This window comes from Microtus pennsylvanicus, chromosome 9 (assembly GCF_037038515.1).
Source record: "Microtus pennsylvanicus isolate mMicPen1 chromosome 9, mMicPen1.hap1, whole genome shotgun sequence".
NCBI lineage: Eukaryota > Metazoa > Chordata > Mammalia > Rodentia > Cricetidae > Microtus > Microtus pennsylvanicus.
In genome coordinates, this window is record NC_134587.1 from 15502012 (window position 1) to 15524416 (window position 22405).

The following is a 22405-nucleotide window of genomic DNA, read 5'->3' on the forward strand; positions in this document are numbered from 1 at the left end:
TGCCTACAACACAACTTGGGGAATTCGATGCCCTTGTTCTGGTCTCAGAAAGCATTACATTAATATGCTAATACAGACACACTTAAATACACATAGAATAATGGTTCAAACTGTTGACAAAGTAAAAACAGAGCTTTTCACTTTCACACAGTGATTTGAAATATGATGCTTTGATGAAAGGCTGTATGAAGGTTAGGAGAAACATTTTTCATGAATGAAAACTTTGTATTTTACATTGTACTTTCAATATTAGAAATTCTTATGTTGAAAAAACTGGTCATTATTCTTGTCTTTGGCATTTTCCCATCCTGATCTTCACTTAGGGGATGACGAAATTGTAAAAAAAGATACAAATCATTTGGTTTTTTTTCTTTCTGATTTGTTTTGCATTTAAGAACAATATATAAAACAGTTTGAGAGCCAGGCAGTGATGGTGCACGCCTTTAGTCCCAGCACTGGGGAGGGAGAGGGAGGCGGATCTCTGTGAGTTCGAGGCCAGTCTTGTCTACAAGAGATAGTTCCAGGACAGGCACCAAAGCTATGGAGAAACCTTGCCTCGGGGAAAAAAAAACAAAACAGTTTGAGGCTTTCAGTCTATACTTACACCTCACATTCTATCTTCACCTTTGCTTAGTTTAAATTTTTGCCAACCCACTTGGAATTTCAACAGGTGTCAGTTGTGATAACATTTGCTAAATGCTTTTAGAATATTTTCTATCTATAGTCATCATGGTCATTCTTTGATACCACACGGAAGCCTTGATACCACACGGAAGCCTTGAAACTTTTATTAGGGAAAGCCCCTCCTTATTTAGTTACTATAAAGTTTGAAGCCTTCACTACTACATCTAGAAAAGAAATATGCAGCCTTCAAACTCCTTATGTTTCCAAATGTTGCTTTTGTTTGTTCATGCATTTAGCCAAAATCTCACCATTTAGTTGTATCAGTTGTTGTACATTGGATATAGAGTGCCCTTGTAGAAGATGCTGAGGACAGTCACGACTCAGTAAGTTGTTGGCTTTCTTTTAAATCTTCTTGACAATGGCTAAGGCTGCTTTTATGATTTCTTTAGCATCTGAAACTACTTGCCATGTTGACTGTGTGACTTATTACTGCTAATAACTGAGTAGAAGTCTGATCCCTGGGATGTCAACAAATCTTTCTGATAGGAGAAATGAGGAAATCTTGAAAAGAAAATAATAAAACAAAAGGGATGCTTAGTAAAAGAAGAAGAATTTTGGTCGCTTATAATTAAGATGTAATGTATCATTTTGCTGCAATTTTGTTGTTGTTTAAAACCAGTTCTTTCTTTTCAATTTGCTTCTCTCGACCTTCTTGCTCTCCCTTACTTCCCACTGTTTTCATAACAGGGTAAAATAAATTTTCCAGGCCTTGCTACATAAACAATATATCTTTCCTTGTGTGAGGCAAATAGATTCAAGATGTGTAATTATTCTAAATGTAGCATATATCTGGGATGTCTTCTGTGTCAAACATACTCTGAGAAATGTTGTTGAGTTCTGCATTTTCTACAGTGCATACTATGTATTTTCTGGTTTTCTGCTTTTGAGTGAAAGATTATTGTTTTTAGATAGTCACACTTGGAAGTTTATGGATCAAGAAAGAATCAAGTAGCAGTGACTGTTTTCCATTGTATCGTGAAGTAGTCTTTTGGTGCTAATGCCTGTGTTAGGGTTTAAAAGTAATAAATGTGTCTGAAATCAACATAGGGAGGAATTTTTTTAATATGGTGAATACTTAACATGTCTTTCCTCACATTCAACATAATGAAAAACACAAAGGCAAATGAAAGAGAAAACTGTGAAATTTAATAAACCTTTTGGTTTTAACATATTTTCAATAATATAAGGGGATAGTTGTATAGTTGTGTAGCTATACAAGTTTAAAATGATGATAAAGATGCATTCCCAATCACTAAGTTAGATACACAGCGGTAGACAGATAGATAGATAGACAGACAGATAGATAGGTAAATAGTGATAGATAGACAGGTAGAGATAGATAGATAGATAGATAGATAGATAGATAGATAGATAGATAGATAGATAGATAGATGGATGGATAGATGGACAGATGGATAGATAGATGGATAGAGATAGATAGATAGATAGATAGATAGATAGATAGATAGATAGATAGATAGATATAGATAGGCCATAGGCAGGTAGGATAGATATATATAGATATAGATATTAGCTATTTCAATAGAGTTGAGTCAAGGAGAAAGTGGAGATGGCTTGTATAATTCTGAATCAAGTGCATATTTCATAGAAGGAAAGAAATACTATTAAAATGCACTTGTAGTCAAGTCATAGAAGAAAGGAAGGCTAACTCTTGTAAACTTTATAACTTATATTAATAGTGAAAGCCTAAACCTTGTAGGAATAGCATATATATTGAAGTATTAATTTAATAAGATGTTTCTAATTCTTCACCCTGGTTATTAAAAAGACCACCAATAATCCATGCCTATTTTACTGATGACTGATGTGTGATTATTATAGCAATGCATATAAAAAGAACTTCAATGTCATCTTAAAATTTAATACTTCAAATGAAACCAATGATATTAATGCAAATTTATTATCAAAAGAATCATTGAAAGGGAGTATCTTTTTTCATCTTAGCACCTTAATGTGCTTAAACAGTTCTTCCAAACTTAAATTATCATCTTAATAAGGGAGTCACTGTCATGATAGGTGGTAGTTTTTCATTTTCATGTGTCATTTAGCAAACGCGGAGGAGAAATGAACTCTTCCATTGTGAGATGCTCTACCCCTTTATAAACCAACATTATGAATTTACCTGAGTTTTGCTGAAGTTACTGTATGTACTGTACCTGAAACCTTCTGTGTATGTGTGTATATGTGCAGACATACTACTCGATCATAAAGTTGGGGAGGGGAACTCGGCTACATTATGATCAGCAGACTGATCATAATGACGAGTTCATTGCTCTCCTGTGTGAGTCTACCGTGTTTAATTCCATTGACTTTTTGTTTCAGCATTTGCATGTGATACTCCCTTAAGTAGCCACATCTTTTGCTTTCAAAAGAAATACTTTATGATCTCCTCTTCCATGCAATAAAATCTGAGATTAAGATGGGTGGTGGTTGGGTCTTTAACATTTGGATTCCAATATGGCTTACATTTTATATTTGTCTTGTTTAAAGACTTTCTATCTATAGCATCCTGCTACCTATTCTTTTCTAAAAGGAAATAGAGCATATTGGGATATTATTGTACAATTTTTAAAATCCCAGCTACTTAACATCTTTTTCTGGCACCTATCGGCTCTGTCCTTTTAGTCATGTGGAACTGGCAGCTTGTCACTTTTGTGTCGTGTTCCCCAGAGGTAAGTTTTCCCTAAAAAATAACTTCACATAAGTCCATAATAAACATAATATTTATGGCAAATAATTTCTCAAATTTTAGCTAAAATAAATGCTACCTTCTGCCAGCTTTGTCCAACTACCTACTTACTGACATTATGAAATTTATTTTAGTGCAGGATGTGTAGATAGAACGATCAATTTTAGGTGTGCCGTAGGGTAACTTGATCTTAACATGTGTTTCTGTGTTCTTATGGTCATCATACTGTTAAACATTTTTCATGACACTTTGCATGACTGGTCATTAAATGAGGCTTAACTGTCATATTTGAACATTCAATAAATGACCTCTTTGGTTGGGGTGGTGAATTCCTTTTTTAGAGACGGAACCGATCTAGTTCCTCCGAGTGCAGCACAGTGGATAACCCTCTGCCAGGAGAAGGAGAAGAAGCAGAAGCTGAGCCCGTAAATCCAGATGAGCCAGAGGCATGTTTTACGGATGGTAAGGGAAAAACTGAAACTCTCACATTCATTATGTTTTGAAGTTTGTCTTAGTTTGTAATGCTACAGGGGACTATTTGCAAAACGGGGATTTCCTATTCTTCCAAGCATGGCTTTCTTAGGAAGTACCCTAAGGCATTAGTGAAATAAAGGGATCTACACTACAGTGATACACACATCTTTAAAGATATATATTGAATTTATCTTATATGAGAAATAAAAGAGCGTTATAACCTGTCAATATATATTGTGTTTACAGAAATTAGTGCTTTGAGTATTTTCATGAAGTTCTGTTAAGAGAGGTTAGGTTAAAAAATATTTAAAGTTTTCATTCTGTAAAACCAGCTGGTAGCTGTCTGCAATCCCAGTAATTGGGAGATGGTGGCAAAAGTATGGGGAGTTGAAAGCTTAACTTCATGTAGCCTGGGTTACAGAAGAACTTGTCTTAGAACAAACCAAAAGAATTGCATCCAAATGTATGACTTCTGTTTCAACAAGTTTTTTTAACAGCCTTGTAAAGATAATTTGTAAAATTATTTGCTGTCAAGATTTCTCCTGTGTAGTTTAGGAATGACACTTACTTAAAATTTGAGTATAATTATAATGAAATTGAGCTAATCAAATAATTTAACTCTTTAAACTGGGGTAGCATTAGGCCCACAGGGAATATTCTGTTGAGAAAGCCAACAGAAAAATCAAAGGAAGCAGAGAGATGCTAAATTAAATTGGTACTTTCACCAAAGATGGGTTGGGAGATTTTGTTTGCTAGTTGGTTTTGTTTCTTTGTTTATTTTGCTGTTCATTGCTCAAATCTATTCATTCTTCTCTGATTCTTACTTTCCCTTTGCTGGTGCGTTTTATCAACTTGCTTTCTGTCTTTCTTTTGCTTCATTTTTTTCCTGTCTTATGCCATGTCTATCATTAGTTCTATGTGTGGCTTTATAATTCAGGTCTTTCTGCTCCTTCCATAGGTGTCATGATGCTATTCACTGTTCTTAATGTCTTAGAAATCAATTCATTACAAGTATGACCAACCAATTAATAATGGGTATGACATAATTTATGGTTGTACTTGCTCCTATACTCCTTTGGAGTTATTCAATTAGTAAATTATATCATCAGAATCTGAGTTAACGTGTAACTTCTTTTTTAAAAGAATCGTGGGTTTTCAGCTAATTTGGTAAGTGGAGCCAATTTATCATCTTTTAAAAATATTCTCAGCTCATCAACTCTTTGTACAGATAACTAATTACCAATTCCCACTTTAATATAGAATGGGCAACCCATTCAGTCTTTTATTTTCTTTATTTTGAGAGGAAATTATGAATGAAAGATTTGTTTTAAAACAAGTAGACATTTTGAATGAGAGTACTAAAGAGCTTGTTCTCCAAATCAGTTTTAAATTGATTATATTGATCATGCTGTAATATTCTCGGGCCATCTGTCTTTGGATAGTTTCTTTGGTATCGGGGATCTTTGGTTTAACATGATGAAACCCAGCTTAGACTTTATGTAAGATATCACGAAAGCTGATTAATGAACCCCCCAAAAGACAAAGACTTGATGCTCTGGGACTCATTAGACTGTTTAGAGATTCTGTTGTGTTTACGTTTAATTGATAGTCATTCTAAAGAGAAGATGTGATAGCCTTACTAACCAGCGAGGCTGGAAGTCCCTGGGGATTTGCCTTTGCCTGAAAGTCAGGCAGGCGACTGAGCACTCCTGCCTCAAATAAAGAGAAATCTCTGGGGTGTGATAAACCCTAGGGGCAGTCTTTGTGAGGCTTTACTTCAGGCAAAACTTTCCTTACTTTTCTAATTACAGTGCAGTATGTTTTTATTTCTGTAGTTATAAAAAACAATGTTTCTTTCAATTTTGAGACTGGCAAAAATGCCTCCAACAAAGCAAAATCTTTATTATGGTTACCTTTCTCCTCCAACACTTCTTGTCTTTAAAATAACTCTGGTTATTTATTTATTTTTCTATCAACTTGAACATTTTAATAAAATTTTAAACTCTGTAATAATGATTTTTCTGGCCCCTTTCATTCAGACTTACGTTCCCCTATCCATCACCTCTCCACTGTGGCCTCTTGGCTTTCCATGAACACCACTTAACACACACTATATGTTTCCTCTTTCCACTGGTCCAGCAGTATTCAGATCAATGCTTAACAGCTCATTGTCCAAGAAAAAAAAAAGGTGTGCTTGCACACAACATTCTCATGGAGATTAGATTCATGTATATCTCTTTTAGTGTCTGCATTGTTGTCTAAGTTCTCTGGGATTGTGATTTGTAGGCTGGCTTTCTTTGCTTTATGTTTAAAAGCCACTTATGAATTAGTACATGTGATAATTGTCTTCCTCTGTCTGGATTACCTCGCTCAAAATAATGTTTTCTAGTTCCATCCATTTTCCTGCAAAATTCAAGATGTTGTTACTTTTTTCTGCTGTGTAGTACTCCATTGTGTAAATGTACCACATTTTCCTTATCCATTCTTTAGTCGAGGGACATTTAGATATCTCAAATCTCTTGTTGCTTTAGTTTCTTGTTCTTTCCCCTTGACAAGGATACTTAGTGCATTAGAACCTATAAGCTCAATGACTTTCGGTGTCTCTTCCACTTACTAGCAGCACACAGTGTTGAGGATATCTAGTTAAATGCCTATCATTTCATCTATCACTTACTCCTCAACCTCTATACTATATGATCTAATTCTCTGAGGCAGAATGAAATTGCTTCACAATCTGTCCAATTTCTCTAACCATGTATCTTTCACATGAGTATCTAAGAATATCACTTTCATAATTGTATCTTTCACATGAGTATCTAAGAATATCACTTTCATAATTGTGAGCTGTTTTAATTCCCCCAATGACTGCTTGTTGCACTTTTGTAGGGGACCTCCTTTCAAGCTTTTGCTTTTATTGCAACTAAACTTTTTCTCTTACTGGTATCTTAATTCATTTTGGGCTTCTGCTTCTTCCAGCAAGCCTCTTACTACCTATTTTTCAAAACATAAGCCAGATTATGTGGACTTCTGTTCTTCAAAAATGACATCTACTTGTCTGATGTTAGTTGTTTATCAATTTAATCATTAACTTCTGTGTTTATTTAACCTAAATAAGAACAAAATTTTATGGAAAAGAAACTATATGCAAGCACACACTAAAACACTTGATGGAAAAATGAATAAACAAGCCCAAATATTTTAAATAAAACTGCTGTTAGCAGAGAAAAATGTAGAGCTCAATAAAAATCAATAAAAAATTGTTCTCAGTTTCTCATAACAAGGTAATTTAATAAGGTAATCCCAAGTAAGTTATTTTTACCCTAGAATAGATAAAACATATTTATCTGCATCTTCTAATGACGTTTGCCTTTTTTTATCTTACTTTAAAAACTTCCCATTACGTTTCTCAATATTTTTTTCAGAATACCCTTTTTCAAAATGGTTTGTGTTTGTGTTTACTTTTGCTGTTGAGTCAGGTTTTCATGTACACCAGGCTAGCATCAAATTCCGTATATTATCAAGGATATCATTCAACTTCCTATGCTTTTGCAGAGATTGCATGTGTGCAGGCTCACCACCTCAACCTGTTTGCATGCAGTTCTGGGGACCAAACACCATACCAATTAAACGACACTCCCAGTCCCTCAAAAGTTTTAAACTGAGAAGTAGGATCATGTTGAATTATATTTTCTGTACGCAACAAAAAGCCTTGAAATTAATTTTGCTTCAGTGTTAGGCTTGTTCCATTCATTCACAAATTTCTCCGTTAAACAATCTAAATGGTGTGGGAGAAATCAAGAAGTCAGAAAATCGCAGGTGACAATATATTCCAAGTCGAAGAGAATTTGCAGATGCTAAACAATGCCCAATGCCGTCAGAGTTAGAAAATGAGAGAAGGTGGTACCTTGAGACATTAAAATGTAAAAATGATGGGATCGGGGGAGAGTGTTTCCCCTTGGTAATGGATTTCAAGCTCTTATGCTGAGCTTCAGGGTGTTCTATGCATGTCTTTCTTGCCAGGTTGTGTGCGGAGATTTCCATGCTGCCAAGTGAATGTAGACTCTGGGAAAGGGAAAGTCTGGTGGACCATCAGGAAGACCTGCTACAGGATAGTTGAACACAGCTGGTTCGAAAGCTTTATCGTTCTCATGATCTTGCTCAGCAGCGGAGCCCTGGTAGGTCGGCTACTCTCTGGATTCACATAAATGATTATCTTTATATGCAAAAAGGAAAAGTAAGTATGACAAGCTTTGCTGAAAATTAATCACTAGACTTTCGTGTACATGGTTCATTTGCATTTATTTCTTAGCATTATTGTCCAATGACCCTCTCTCTCTCTCTCTCTCTCTATATATATATATATATATATATATATATATATATATATATAGCCACTGACTTAAGATTTAGTTTATATTTTAGCTGTGTGCTCTGTGTGCATGCGTGCTGCTGAGAGTGTGAAAAGATGCCACCCTACAGATGCCATAAAGGGACACCCGGTTCATTGGAACTGGAGTTACCAATGATTGTGAGCCACCCACTGTGGGTGCTGTGAGCCAAATTTAGGCCCTCTGCCAGAGCAATGTGTTCTTGACCTCCAGCAGTCTCTGGACCAGTCACAGTGAGGTCAAGCAGAGCATTTTGTCTCATCTTTGAGACTCGCTACCCCTCACACTGAACCTGTACCCCAATTCTAAGAGCACACTTCTTCTTTGGCACCAAACCCTTTCCTTGTCACGTTTTAGAGCTATAGTTTCTGTTTAGGAGCCTTGTATGAGTTTTCAGGACTGGGATAAAGGCACAGGAAAACTTTGAGAGCTAGACTACACACACACGCACACACACACACACACACACACACACACTTCAAGCCTGCTGACTTTCACAACATGAGCTAATGTTGTACGTCTTAGCAAATCTGCCCATTCTATCTGTCCTAGTTCCTTAGTCTGCTTCAATATTGCTGTCAGTAGTTGAAAAAAGAATGTGCTGTGGATGATTTTTAAAGTATTAAATTTTTTTGAGGGGGTGGATGAGAGGGTAAGAATGGATCAAGTCCATGACCATGGGCAGGTAATACAATGTTAATCACCAAAGTTATGCTATTTAGCTCTCATTTTTTCCCCAAAAAAAGTGGTTAGTTCTTTCACATGGTAGAGAAAACTCTAGTGATTAAGATGGTTTTGATAAGTAGCCATTTTATTTAAAAGTAGTTTACTCTTTAGATCAATTTTAATTATTTCCCAAAAAACTTAGGGCTATGACTACTGTGTCATTCCACTTATTTAAAAGTTCTTGTAGAATGTAAATGCTACTTGCATGAGAAAAAAACAAAACAAAACAAAGGAGGCTCCTAAGCCTTTGGGGTGGGTGTGAAGTAGTGTAGAGGATTTACAAAGGTTTGCAAGAGAGCTGAGCCTGGAATGCGGGTCTAAAAGGATCGGTTCTCTTTCCATTTGGATGGGGAAAGGTGAAGTAAGAACCCTTGGGTCTTAGAGACCTGATTCTTCAGAGGATTACTTGCCGTGTGTAATCACATTCTTTCGCAGTCCCTTTGCCTTTGGCAACAATGAAAAGAATGTCAGAACCACCTGTTCTGCAGTAGCTGCAAACTAGAGTCAAGTAGCAGTCTGTTTTCACACAATTGTTTTCTGCTATGTGTCTACCAGGATTACATTTCCTGCTTCTCTGGTGAAATATAAATTTTAGACTGGACAGGAATTAAAATTTGAATGCTGTTTCCACAGGCTTTTGAAGACATATACATTGAAAAGAAAAAGACCATTAAGATTATTTTGGACTATGCTGACAAGATATTCACCTACATCTTCATCCTGGAGATGCTTCTCAAATGGGTGGCCTATGGCTATAAAACATATTTCACCAATGCCTGGTGTTGGCTGGACTTCTTAATTGTTGATGTAAGTATTTTAGAATAATTTGTAAAGGATTGTTTATTCTAAATGTTCTGTTTTCACTAATGCTTTTCTATGTTATCATCTTGCCATCTTATTTTACTTGAAGGCCATTTATGTTTTTAAGAATATTAATGTAGCCCATGGAGATATACCTGTGATGAATAGAGGAATAATCTTTCAGCAAATGTAACTTGTCTTCTATACTACTCCATCAAATGCTTGTAACCTATGTTTGTATATGTTTCTCAAAATACAAAAGAAATGGTATTTTAAAAACATACATGATTTGAGCCTAGAGAGATAGCTCAAGGGTTAAGAACACTGGCTTCTCTTCCACGGCATCCAGTAATGGTTTCTAGCCTTTGTATGTTGACTCACAACCTTCTATAATTCCTGTCACAGGCACTCTGATGCACTCTTTTAGTACTTAATACACACGGTGAACAGACATACCTGTGATTAAAATACTACACATAATTAAAGCAGAAATAATTTTCTTTAAAATGTGCATGATTTGAATATCATTCTGGTTAATATTTAACAAAAAAAAATTGAAGACCAGAGAATCTTTGAGAGGAAAAAACAGAAAAGGACAGATGAATGTTTCTAGGGGAGAAAAGACTCTAATTTTCACAATATAAAATTCAGAGATGAAGGGGAGATAGTCAAGCTATCTGACATAGTAGGTGAAATTTAGGTAAGAATTTAGGGTTAAGTCTGACTTGGTATTAGATGGAAAGAAAGGCTGGGGAATGTTCATCTCAGTCACATTGATGAAGCAAACAAAATGAGTCATTCTTGTTCTTCTCTCAAACATCAAGCTACCACCCCTACAGAAGCGCAGTGAAGCACAGAAGTCAACACTACTTAAACAAGTTCAGAGAGTGATTTAGGACTTGCATATTGGAAAATGCTTAAGTATACTTTATTTTACATGCCATTTTTAATGGAAGACAAAATGATTTGGGAGCTAGGGACAGAACTCAATTATAGAGTGTCTGCCTACCATGTGTGTGGCACTAGTTTCAATATTCAGCAGAAAAGTAGAGAAGGAGATGGTGAGTTTCTGCCATTGCTTCTTTATTTGTTGACAATTCCATACACATGTATGCTAATTATTCCCCGCCCTTTGCCATCTCCTTAATTGCCTGTAGTTTTTTTGTGGAGGGTGGAGGGTTCTTGAACTTCCAGCACTCCCCCTGCTACAGTCCACGTTAGTGTATCTCTGATTGTTGTCTTTGTTCAACTCTTAAGTTTAGGCAGTCATGTTAGTAAAACTCTCTGGTGTACTTTCTGATATTCCTACAACTTTATGTATTTAGGAACATACACAGGCACCTCTCTTCTCTCTCTCTCTCTCTCTCTCTCTCTCTCTCTCTCTCTCTCTCTCTCTCACACACACACACACACACACACACACACACACACACACACACAGAGAGAGAGAGAGAGAGAGAGAGAGAGAGAGAGAGAGAGAGAGAGAGAGAGAGAGAGAGATTTATGTAACCACAATCAAGAGAAAAAAGAGGTCATAAATTTGAATAGAGTGAGGAGGGGTATATCGTTAATCCCACAGATGCAAGTAAAAAGACCACTGACCTAAATCATTATGACCAAATTAATCAAAGCAAACAATTAAGCAAGCTTCTTTTTTTCATGTATGTGGGCTGTCTCTCCCTAAAAGTAGAGCTAAAAGGATTTTCCTGGGACATTGGTAAGATAAAGACTTTTTAAAGTACAGGTGTTTGAGTTTCTAAACGAAGGACTTGGCAGGCTAACAGGTGATATTACAGAAACAGAACATAACAGATTCCTCAAACAAAGAAATGCTGGCAAGGTGGTCATACAAGGTAATCATAACAACAGCAAGTCATAATAACCTTTGAAACAAAAGTATGGTTGCTCTTTCCTAGAACAGGTAGTACAGAGCCATTTGTCGTTAAGATTTACAGGTGGTACAAAGCAGATTGGAGAAACAGATTTAATCATAAATAGAAAAGAATCTAGTTTGTTTTTACTATGAGATGGCTTTCAAGCCTAAGATGAAGGCAGACTGCTTTATCAATGTGAGAGGGTTTGGAGGTAGGAAAGGGAAGGATGAAATGATTTAACTATTATAATTTCAAAATATAAAGGAAATCCTTTTTATTAAAAAAGAGTCTGAGAGGACATGGACATGTATTCCCAGGTATTGAGTGGAGTGCAGTGTTCTTCGAGTTTATCAGTATGCACTATCAGAACATTCAACACCATTGAAGGACCATTCTAGTATTTCATTATAGATTTCAAGTGTTAAGTAATAATTTTGAATCTTTTTCTATGGAAAAGAGAGCATACCTTTTTCCTTAGGTGGGAAATAATGAGCATGCATGGCAGAATCAATTCGGGAGTGAGGAGTAATGGGTCCTCCTAGCTATAGGATATTAAAAATGTATGCTCCACTTAGTGAGCTATTCCAAATTGAATACACAAGGGCATGAGTTCCACAGAGCACTTTACCTGTTTCAAGTAGCGGCCATTAACTTCTAAGCAATGAAGTTTTACTCTTTAAACAATTAAACAGAAATTGACCTGAATCCAATACTCTAGAAATACGGTGCTTCTGACATTACATTAGCTGTGTTTAAGACTTGCTTGACTCTTAGACGCAGTGGCCCTCGCAGGAAATAATAAACGAAAATTACTCAGAAAATGAATGCACTAGAGATACAGATTTCAGTTCGTGGAACAACTCAACGCTCTGCTCCCAAATGAATGTTGATTTCTTTTCTGCAAGTGTTCTTTCTTTTAAGATAGAACATGAAAAGAATTATTACATATTCCTGTAGGGTGGCCTTCATAGCTGCTAGACCTAACATGATGCAATTATTATAAATTTATGTTTATTGTTAAGCAGGGAATCATGTAGCCATACTCAGTCTTCAATGTAGCTCAAAATTCTTCCCTTAAATTATCACAGATTGATCTTTGGTGACAGTCCTGACAAACTGAAGCCGAAAGCAATATTATTTTAAAACTGTGTCCGTCACCATCACGAACCTTCAGGTGGTTTCCAAATACAGATTATACTCATGTTTAGATCCATTTAAGCCTTTAAAATACTTTTATTACAGGCTTGGAAGCGCACTTAAGTTTGCCATCAGTTTCATTTTAATAGACAACTCATTGGTTGCTGTAATTAAATTTTCATATTTAATAAACAAATAGGTAACCAGGAATTATGAAATCCGAAGTTGTGTGTGTTGTTTCTGTTTAGGTGTAGCAAGTAGCCTTTCTTCCTTCTATTATTTCCTCTTTTGGTTGACCTTCTGTAAGATCTATTTTCTTTTAAAATTTTCTTCCTTACCTAGTTGGAGTGTGTTCACTAGATAACTTTATCGAGAAAATTACCTTCTTCTTCTTTTTTACTTTTCTTAGTGTGATTTAGAATTGAATTTTCATTTCTGTGTTTTTTCTCTTCACTAAAATAGTTACTGAGAGTGTCATTTTTTTGCAGGTATCTCTGGTTACTTTAGTAGCCAACACTCTTGGCTACTCAGACCTTGGCCCCATTAAATCCCTGAGGACACTGAGGGCTCTAAGACCCCTGAGAGCCTTGTCTAGATTTGAAGGAATGAGGGTAAGAAAAATAATAAATTCCTTACTGTAAAATCCTTGTTGTTTTAAGTATAACACGGAATAGTTCTAAAATAAGTGTGTAGTTATTGTGGACTATCACTGAATACATAGGTGTACATATACATAACATATGTAATATGTTTATATCTAGTAATTACACATAGAATTTTAGAGTGCCTACTAATTAACAAAGTAATAAACAATACTATAATTCTTCCTTTATGTAATATACATAGAAAATCACATGATCCTAATAAGTGGCCTTTCTTCTTTTAAAGTGGAGATTTTTCTATGCTAGAGTTAAATGATGATATCACAAGCAGTCCTGATACTATTTCTCATATATACACCAATGATTTACCTCATCAGATACCCAAATGATTTTTGATAAAGGAACAACCTTAGTCAGGGAGCATAAGAAAGGATAAGAGGGTAAGGTAACATTAGCCACCATATCTAATTTCATGCTCAAAGTAATGATGATTCAAATTCTGCGGAATTGTATCAAAATTACATTCAAAGAAATCTAAGTACCAAGAGTTTAGTTCATTGGTAATATGCTGCAGAATAGCCCCAGAAGAGACTAATTCCCTAGAAACAACGTGATACAAGCAGTAACTAGAGTCAGCCTAGTTTTAAGGGTTGTTGTATTAAACCAGGAACTTCTTCCTAACACCCATACCAGACAATGCCTCTATTTTTTGCACTTAGCTCAAGTCATTATTTCTCGCTGTTCTTTAGTTTCTTCTTCTTCAGATTTATGCCTTATTCCTCAGCCAATATTTTTCGTTCAGCTTGGAGTGCTTCTGTCTCCTGTTTTCATCCCTAACTCACCAACTTGAGTATAGTAGACAGCATAGCATCAATACAAGCACCTCACCATTAAATTGCATTTGAATTTACCTTGTCTGTTCAACACAAGACATACCCAAGCATCCTCTCACCTATGACTACATACTCACCACTCCCATCATATTTTACTCACTTGCTTCTTTACTTGCAACCTCAGAGCAACTTAACATGGAGACCAATCTGGCTCATGTGTTTTAGATAATTGAATACTGGAAGCTGTCAGCATTGCCTGGGAATTTTCAGAAACGCAGACTTCTAACTCAGTCTGACTAGCCACTTTCAAAACTGAGAAAAGAAGGTCATGATTGAGAGACTAGCCTAGGCCATGTAGTGAGATCACATCTCAGAGAACCAAGAACTAGAGAGATAGCTCCATGATAGAAGACATGTCTCACCTTCATAGGAACCTGGATCAGTGATAGCCTGTGCATGTACATGAGCTCATGTGCACACAACACATGCAGCCTCCCGTGGTCCACTCTAGGTTCACTCAGCCTGCCAAACTCATGTAAGCATAAGAGAACGTTCTGACCTTCAGCCTTTTACTGTTAACTCTGCATGTTTAAGTAGCTCTCTAATCTTTTGCTAGCTCATACATACAGTTAATGATTCCCAAGCTTGTGAGAGGTCAGTAATGGAAAAGAATTCATAAGCAAAACACTGTAAGAATGCAAAACTCTTTTACATTTTATGAACATAGATGGTATTTAGTATTCCTAATTCTAAGTTATTTTTTTGTGCATTAGTAGAATGTTGTGTTATATTTATTGGCCCATGGATTTGAGCAATGTCTATTGTTTCTCTATAAGCAAAAATCATGTTTGTGCCTAAAAACTATTTCATTTGCTGATAAAGCCAGGCTACGATTTACAGGGTGTTTTTGTTGTTGGGGCTAGTAGTGTTTTTTGCTCATTTTTATTAAGGTGGATTGATCTAATTCAAAATATTTTAACATATTACAGAATCCAAATATTTATTTATGTTTGCCCTAAAAACAGAAGTATCTCTTCAAGCGGCAGTGTCACTTTGGGGGAAGAAAAAAAAAACAATACAATTGAAAGATCTGAATGTAGTTTCCTCAGAATGCTGAGGCGCTGTTCCTTTCCCATAATCCTGTAAATACACACAGAAACATCAGTTATTGTGCTGGTAAAAATGAAGACTGTAATGGTAAACAGACCGCACCTTCCCATCAGCTAGTAAATCGACCCAGGCCAGGGAAACAGCATTTTGTGGTACCTCCCGTTGTACTACATAGGCGCTTGTCTGCCTGTGACCGTTTAAGAAAGTTCTCAATATGTGGTAATATTGCAGAGCCATGACTATCTCCCCAGAGTCATTCTTACTGTTCCAGCTGAGGGGTTAGGAAGTCACCATCAGTCCCCTGACTGTTGCTATGAAGAAAGGTTCTACAGAAGCAGAGCAGGACCCTTTGTTTATGTGCAACAGATGGCTATAAAGGCATGGGACCCATACCAGCTAAAGAAATTTAAGAATATTTCCTATCTCTATTCTAGACTCATTCACAGATAGTCAGGGACCTAAACGTGTCTCCGTTTGGAAGTTTCTTGAGGTCCTGTTTAACACGTTAAACTGAAACGCAAGCACTCATAAACTAGCTCTAAATCGTTCATGCTCAAACGTGGAAGAGAGCTGAAGGGTGAGAAGAAAGACGGCTTTTTGAAGGATGTGATATCTATGAAAACCCAGGGAGAGAGAGAAGAACTACTCCAGAAACTGTGATGCAGGAAAATTGAAGCAAGGAACTCACTGGATCCTTAGCAAAGTCAAGGCTGCGGAGCAGCAGAGAAGGAAGGAGGAAGGAAAGCTGCAGAGCATGTTTGTTTAGGCTGAGGCCAGCACGCTCTATACTCGGGCAGTCACTTGCATAGGAGTCATTTTTAGAGTTAGAACACTAACTACGAGAGAATTGCCTCCATGTTGTAGAATCATCAAAACGTAAAGAGGGCAAACAACCAAAGGACTCCTAACCTTAACCCAGTGAAACACAATCCAGCAACTTCACTATACAGGAGAGTGGGCTTCTGAAGGCTGGTCACTCCAGGATGGTGAGACTGTAAACACACACTTCATTGGGTTTTGCCATTCATGTTTCTATTTCTCTCTTTTCTGAAGTTTGTACATTCATGACTTCGTACTGTCAGCGTCAGGTTCTAAAGGTTTTATTTTATATTTTTTGTTTATTTGAAGTGCACTATCATTTTTGGCCATTTACTCTTCTGTTTATTCTAGTAGCTTTAACGTGTTTGTTAATCATGAAACTGGTAAATCAAAAACCCCAGGGCTTAGGACACACCTGGTGTTGTTTGGCACACTCCTAGCCATTACCAGCTGTTCCATATAGATCTGTTATTGCTTGGTCTTCGACCTTGAATTTTGTATTAATGTCTGTTTGACATTTTCTACGGATCTTAACTAGTCTTTCCTTTTTTTTTTTCTGGTATCAGGTGGTGGTCAATGCACTCATAGGAGCAATCCCTTCCATCATGAATGTGCTTCTCGTATGTCTTATATTCTGGCTAATATTTAGCATCATGGGAGTCAATCTGTTTGCTGGCAAGTTCTACGAGTGTGTTAACACTACAGATGGCTCACGGTTTCCCACAGCTCAAGTTGCAAACCGCTCTGAGTGCTTTGCCCTTATGAATGTCAGTGGAAATGTCCGATGGAAAAACCTGAAAGTGAACTTTGATAACGTTGGGCTCGGCTACCTGTCTCTGCTTCAAGTTGTAAGTGATTCTTCTCACGAATGCTTGGTGCAGAGTGGAGGGTGTCGTTCATTGTTTAGATAGATAAGCTGCTAGGTAGAAATTAAGATGCCATGAAATGTTTCCAATGGCCCTGCTTTTCTTTTAGAGTGTGTTGCCTATCAGCATGGCTAAAGAGCACAGAGTTCTTGAATTGTATTTTTATTAATAAAGTATTAAGTTTGTTTTCACTCGAACCTCCATCACGGCATCACCAGAATATCAACTTCCAAGTAGCCATTGTGAAACTTCTATGTTTATCTTACAAGGGAATGAGAAGACTTTCCTAGAGGCACAGACAAGCCTTGAAGAAATGGAGACAAATTGTTTCTTGCCCTAACGATAACATTCTTCTCCACTTTTGGAAAGTAGAAGTTCATATGCATTAATTCATAATATTTGCAAAAATTGTAACAATTTGTAAATGTTTAATTAGGAAAAAAGTTTAGATAATGACCTTCTTTTTTAAAATTATAGCTGGTTTAGCACGGCTTTTACATTTGAAATAAACAAATATGATACTCTGATTTAAAATGTCACAGTATTTTTATGTAAAACTCGTATTTTAAAATAGAACAAAACTAATTTGACGCTACAAGTAAATATTGTAAGACTAAATAGACATAGCTCTGTTTATAATCACTTTAGAGTCTGGGCTCCATACTACAGTTCTATAAATGTACTTGCAGGCAACATTCAAAGGCTGGATGGATATTATGTATGCAGCTGTTGACTCTGTTAATGTAAGTATTGATCAATTTTAATTTTTTTTTAAGTTTAACTCAGTAGATTTTGAACCACAGGTCTCATGCATGCCATGAATACGTACAAATATAATGAAAAGCTGCCACCCTGCTGCAGTCGAGTGGTTAGGAGTATAACATTTCGAGATTAGCTGTAATGTAAATTCTGGATCTACTACATTTCGCAAATTCTTCAACCAACTCTGAGCACTGTACTTTCACTGTCTGAGTCTTGGTTTAATCTGCTGGGAAAAGGAAATAATCCAGTGCCTCTCTCATGAGTATGTTGTGAGGATTATTCACCAATCAGGACTTAGCATAGGCTAGTGGTCTCTAATGGACAGCAAACACGAGTTTATCAGAATAAATATGAAATTATCTTTATTCAGATTTTTTTTACTGTTTTATATTTTGAAGCACATTGAAATAAAATCTTATCTAATAAACCTTAAAGATTATTGGCTAGTTTATGTTCCTGAAATCCAGTAAACATATTTATAATCAATAGAAATATAATAAAATTAATATGAATTTGGAAATTAAGAGTATTCTTTCCATCATTTAGCTGAGAGTTGTCCTATTTGACTGAGATTAAGCTCTGCATATGATTATATCTTTTATAAATCACTTTAAAATTGTGTGACTATACAGAGTAAGTATCAAACACTTGCTATTACTGGATAAATTTTTAACAGTGATTCTACGAAGTTTTCACAATGCTTCTGAAACACTCTTTCTAGGATAGCAGTCTTAGAATTACCTTGCCAACACATGTGACAGTAAAAATAATTAATTTTATTGTCAACATGCTATTAACTTTTTCCACAGGTAAATGAGCAGCCGAAATATGAATACAACCTCTACATGTATATTTATTTTGTCATCTTTATCATCTTTGGGTCGTTCTTCACTTTGAATCTGTTCATTGGTGTCATCATAGACAATTTCAACCAACAGAAAAAGAAGATAAGTATTTTAAGTGTTTCCTTCATTGCACTGAAAAAGAATTAACTCGAAATTAATTGGTTACTTTACATTTTATTTTTCAAAGTATTGGTCAAACATACAATTTCATATATACATAATCCTATCATTTTCTGTCATAGCTTTAAACATAACATTAATTATTCTGTTTTCTCTGATGTTGCCTATAAAGGACTGAACACTAACTAGGTCACTAATTCAAACCAGTGAGCTACTTTCAAAGTAGTTTTATTTATTTTAGAAGTATCCTTTTGTCCTGCTAGCCATTGCTCTGTGGCATTTTAAGATGGCGCGTAGGTGGCCATCACATGTGATATGGCTGCTAAGGTGAGGTCGCCTATGTTGTGGCATAAGGAACAATATAGCTAATGAAAGTAAGATCCCCTGAGTGTGCACATCAATCACTCTCCCGAGCTTTTTAGCTCATTAATCCACATAACAGCTGTCGTTCCTTTGGACTGTCACAACAAAATGCTACAAAGAGTAGGACTCAAAACAACAGTGGTGTCTTCCCCTACAGGCTTAAAGAACAAAATCAAAGCAATAGAGGGGTCCTGCTCTTGTCCAGGCCTCTAGAGGAGGATCCACCACGTATCCCCAGTCAAGCTCCTGTCAGTCAAGCCTGACTTTGTTTTTTGGCAGTGTAAATCTAATATCTACCCATCATCATATCCTTCCCTCCTTTTATACTGTCTGCTCCTCTAATAAGTACCCATCACATCACACTATTAACACGCTCTGTTTCACTTGGACATCCTCTTGAGTGAACAACGCTGGGCAACAGCACTATCTTTCATCAAGGTCATTTTCTATGTTGTTAGGAATTAGGGTTCTTATATATATTTAAGGTGATAGAATTCAACTTACAAGGTCAACCATTATGTTTATTGTTTATTATTTATTTATTGTTTCTATAATGTCCTGGGGAAAAGGATGTGGAATTGGGGATTTAACATATGTAAAGCACTTACCTAAGATGCACAAGGCCCTGGATTTAGTCCCATTATAAATACAAATAAGAAAAAAAACAGCAAGAAAAGTAGAAAAGAGGAAAGGCACAACAGGATGAGCAACTGACCCTAAATCATACTCCTAATAAGTAATATAGACTAAATAGAACCAGTAATAGATCTCCTATCTGCTAAATATTTGCTCAACTTTTATTCCATCCACTCCACCCTGTTGAATCTGTCACCCGAGCAGCTCTTAGAATATTTAAAATAACCCCCCATGGCAATAGTTAATAAAGAACATATTCAATTAAGAAAATTTGTCAAAGAATGACCACGGCTGTTGGGCACTGCAGGAGAATATAATCTATGTCTTAGGTTTATTGAAAATTAACTGAGTTACTATGGTTTTGGTGCTACCTACAGGAAGAGACGCTCTTGGAAAAATAGGAGTAGGATTCCTAGAGAAAAGTATTTCAGGTTTCAGCTAGGCATCTATAGATAGGTATGTGCACACATTGGCATGCCTGTAGTGCACAGAATTCACTATTGCAAGCACAAAAAGGCGTCAGTTTGCTTCAAAGCCCACATATTACCCAGGATTCAATGTAGCCTCTTCAGTATTTTAAATGCAAATATTTTAGTTTCAGTTTATGACTCTGCCCACCCTTTTGAGATGCACACTCCCATTTTGCCAGTTCTCTCAACCATCCATCATCTCTATCAGTATCCTCTTCATCATTAAAACTTTCCTATGACATTTCCATTTCTAAAGATGACCACAAGCATTCGACTGAAGGTTAGTAGGTAAGCCATGAGTAGGTTGACGTTTCAGAATGGGAAACTCAGAAGAAGCTGAACATGGATGTGGACACCTGTGTGTGAATTCTGAGTAATGACAACCCTTTTCAATAACTATATCCTTATGAGGAAGATGAAGCGCAACTACACTAAAACATCCTCCATTCAAAATGGTGGAGTCCCAAATGCTTCAGATGTCATATTTTCTTGGATTTTAATATTAATTTTAATATTAACATGCATAATGAGATATTGTGGTTATGAGACAAAGTCAATACCAAAAGGCAATCATCTATGTTTTATAGACATGTTGTACACATAAGATGGTTATTATCTATAAAATTTGAAGTGTACACACACATAGATGCTGACATAGCTAAAGAACAGCACATACATTTCTAGCACTGTCTGTTATTTCTTTTCTCAATTCATGAAACAGCGATGTGGGGAAATAAACATAAAATAATAGAAAATTAATATTATGCTAGTTGCTGTTGTAGAACTCTACTCCTGATGAGAATCCAAGTCATTTGAAAAAGCATGAAAGGCATTTTTAAGTATTCCTAATCCACCTGATTTTAGCAGGAATATGTTTTAGTAATAAAACTAGCAGAGGAAATGATACCTCAGTAAATAAACCAAAACAGACAGGTAAGTCTGTGAAAATATAATCAAGGTCATGTGTGTACTCTACAAATGTGAATTACATTATGACCATGTTTATACATAGGTATTCATTTTAGGCATCTTATGTATAGATTATAGGCATGTGAAAATAAATTTCATCTCTATATTTAAACATATAACTCTTTTTTTAATCAGAAAAAAGAACTCCACATTGATTCTGGTTTTAAGTGGGTTTCTCTTTTGTTTCTTTACCTTGGAGGTCAAGATATCTTTATGACAGAAGAACAGAAGAAGTACTATAATGCAATGAAGAAGCTGGGATCCAAGAAACCACAAAAGCCAATTCCTAGGCCAGGGGTAAATATATAATGTGTGTGTGTGTGTGTGTGTGTGTGTGTGTGTGTATGCATGTGTGCATACACATGCAATATTAATTTGTGTTCATTTCCTAACTGTAATATATTTTACTCTTTTTATAAAATTTATTTAATTTTTGTGCATTAAATTTTGATCATGTTTTCCCTCCCCCAACTCCTTATAGATCCCTTGTATATTTTAAGATGAAGATAGTACTTGAGAATTTTATTCTGCATTCTCTGTCATTTTTGGCTTGTTTTGCAGAACAAATTCCAAGGATGTATATTTGACTTAGTGACAAATCAAGCTTTTGATATCACCATCATGGTCCTCATTTGCCTCAACATGGTAACCATGATGGTAGAAAAAGAAGGGCAAAGTGATTACATGACTGATGTTTTGTACTGGATCAACGTGGTCTTCATTATCCTGTTCACTGGGGAGTGTGTGCTGAAGCTGATCTCCCTCCGACATTACTACTTCACTGTGGGATGGAACATTTTTGATTTTGTGGTAGTGATCCTCTCCATTGTAGGTAAGGACATTTAATTTTAATTGTGGATAAAGTCCACGCTGCTCAAAGCAGTGTCTGCAGGCTTGAGATCTGTTTTACTTTCAAGTGAATTATTATTAGCATGAATGAATGGGGGAGATCATAAAAGAAAGCATTATCTACATCAGAATTCTATAGTTACAGGCAGTTGAGAGGCACCAGATATAGGAGCTGAGAACCAAGCTCAGGTCCTCTGCAAGAGCCCCAAACCTCTGAGTGACCACTCTCCAGCCTCGGTGACTAGTTTGATGAAATTAATTTATAATTTCCCTAAAACTAGCAGTGAACCTTTTCATCTGACAGTGGTTACAGACTGAAAACACAGCAGTAACAATAGCCAGAACAGTGTTTAAAATCAAAGGTCAA

At 36.1% G+C, this 22405-nt stretch overlaps 1 protein-coding gene and 1 long non-coding RNA gene across 2 annotated transcripts in view; one reads left to right on the top strand and one right to left on the bottom strand.

Moving 5' to 3' along the window:
* Scn9a (sodium voltage-gated channel alpha subunit 9) overlaps positions 1-22405 on the top strand; it is a 124907-nt gene that overhangs the window by 98408 nt on the left and 4094 nt on the right. The window contains exons 18-26 of the mRNA XM_075984995.1: positions 3736-3856; positions 7889-8043; positions 9616-9789; positions 13283-13405; positions 16725-17006; positions 17714-17767; positions 18596-18733; positions 21382-21486; positions 21751-22021. Of these exons, the coding sequence (XP_075841110.1) occupies positions 3736-3856; positions 7889-8043; positions 9616-9789; positions 13283-13405; positions 16725-17006; positions 17714-17767; positions 18596-18733; positions 21382-21486; positions 21751-22021 (1423 nt within the window). The remainder of the gene's footprint in view (positions 1-3735; positions 3857-7888; positions 8044-9615; positions 9790-13282; positions 13406-16724; positions 17007-17713; positions 17768-18595; positions 18734-21381; positions 21487-21750; positions 22022-22405) is intronic.
* Positions 1-22405, bottom strand: part of LOC142857206 (uncharacterized) — a 69404-nt gene that overhangs the window by 21141 nt on the left and 25858 nt on the right. The gene's annotated exons all lie outside the window — the stretch shown is intronic.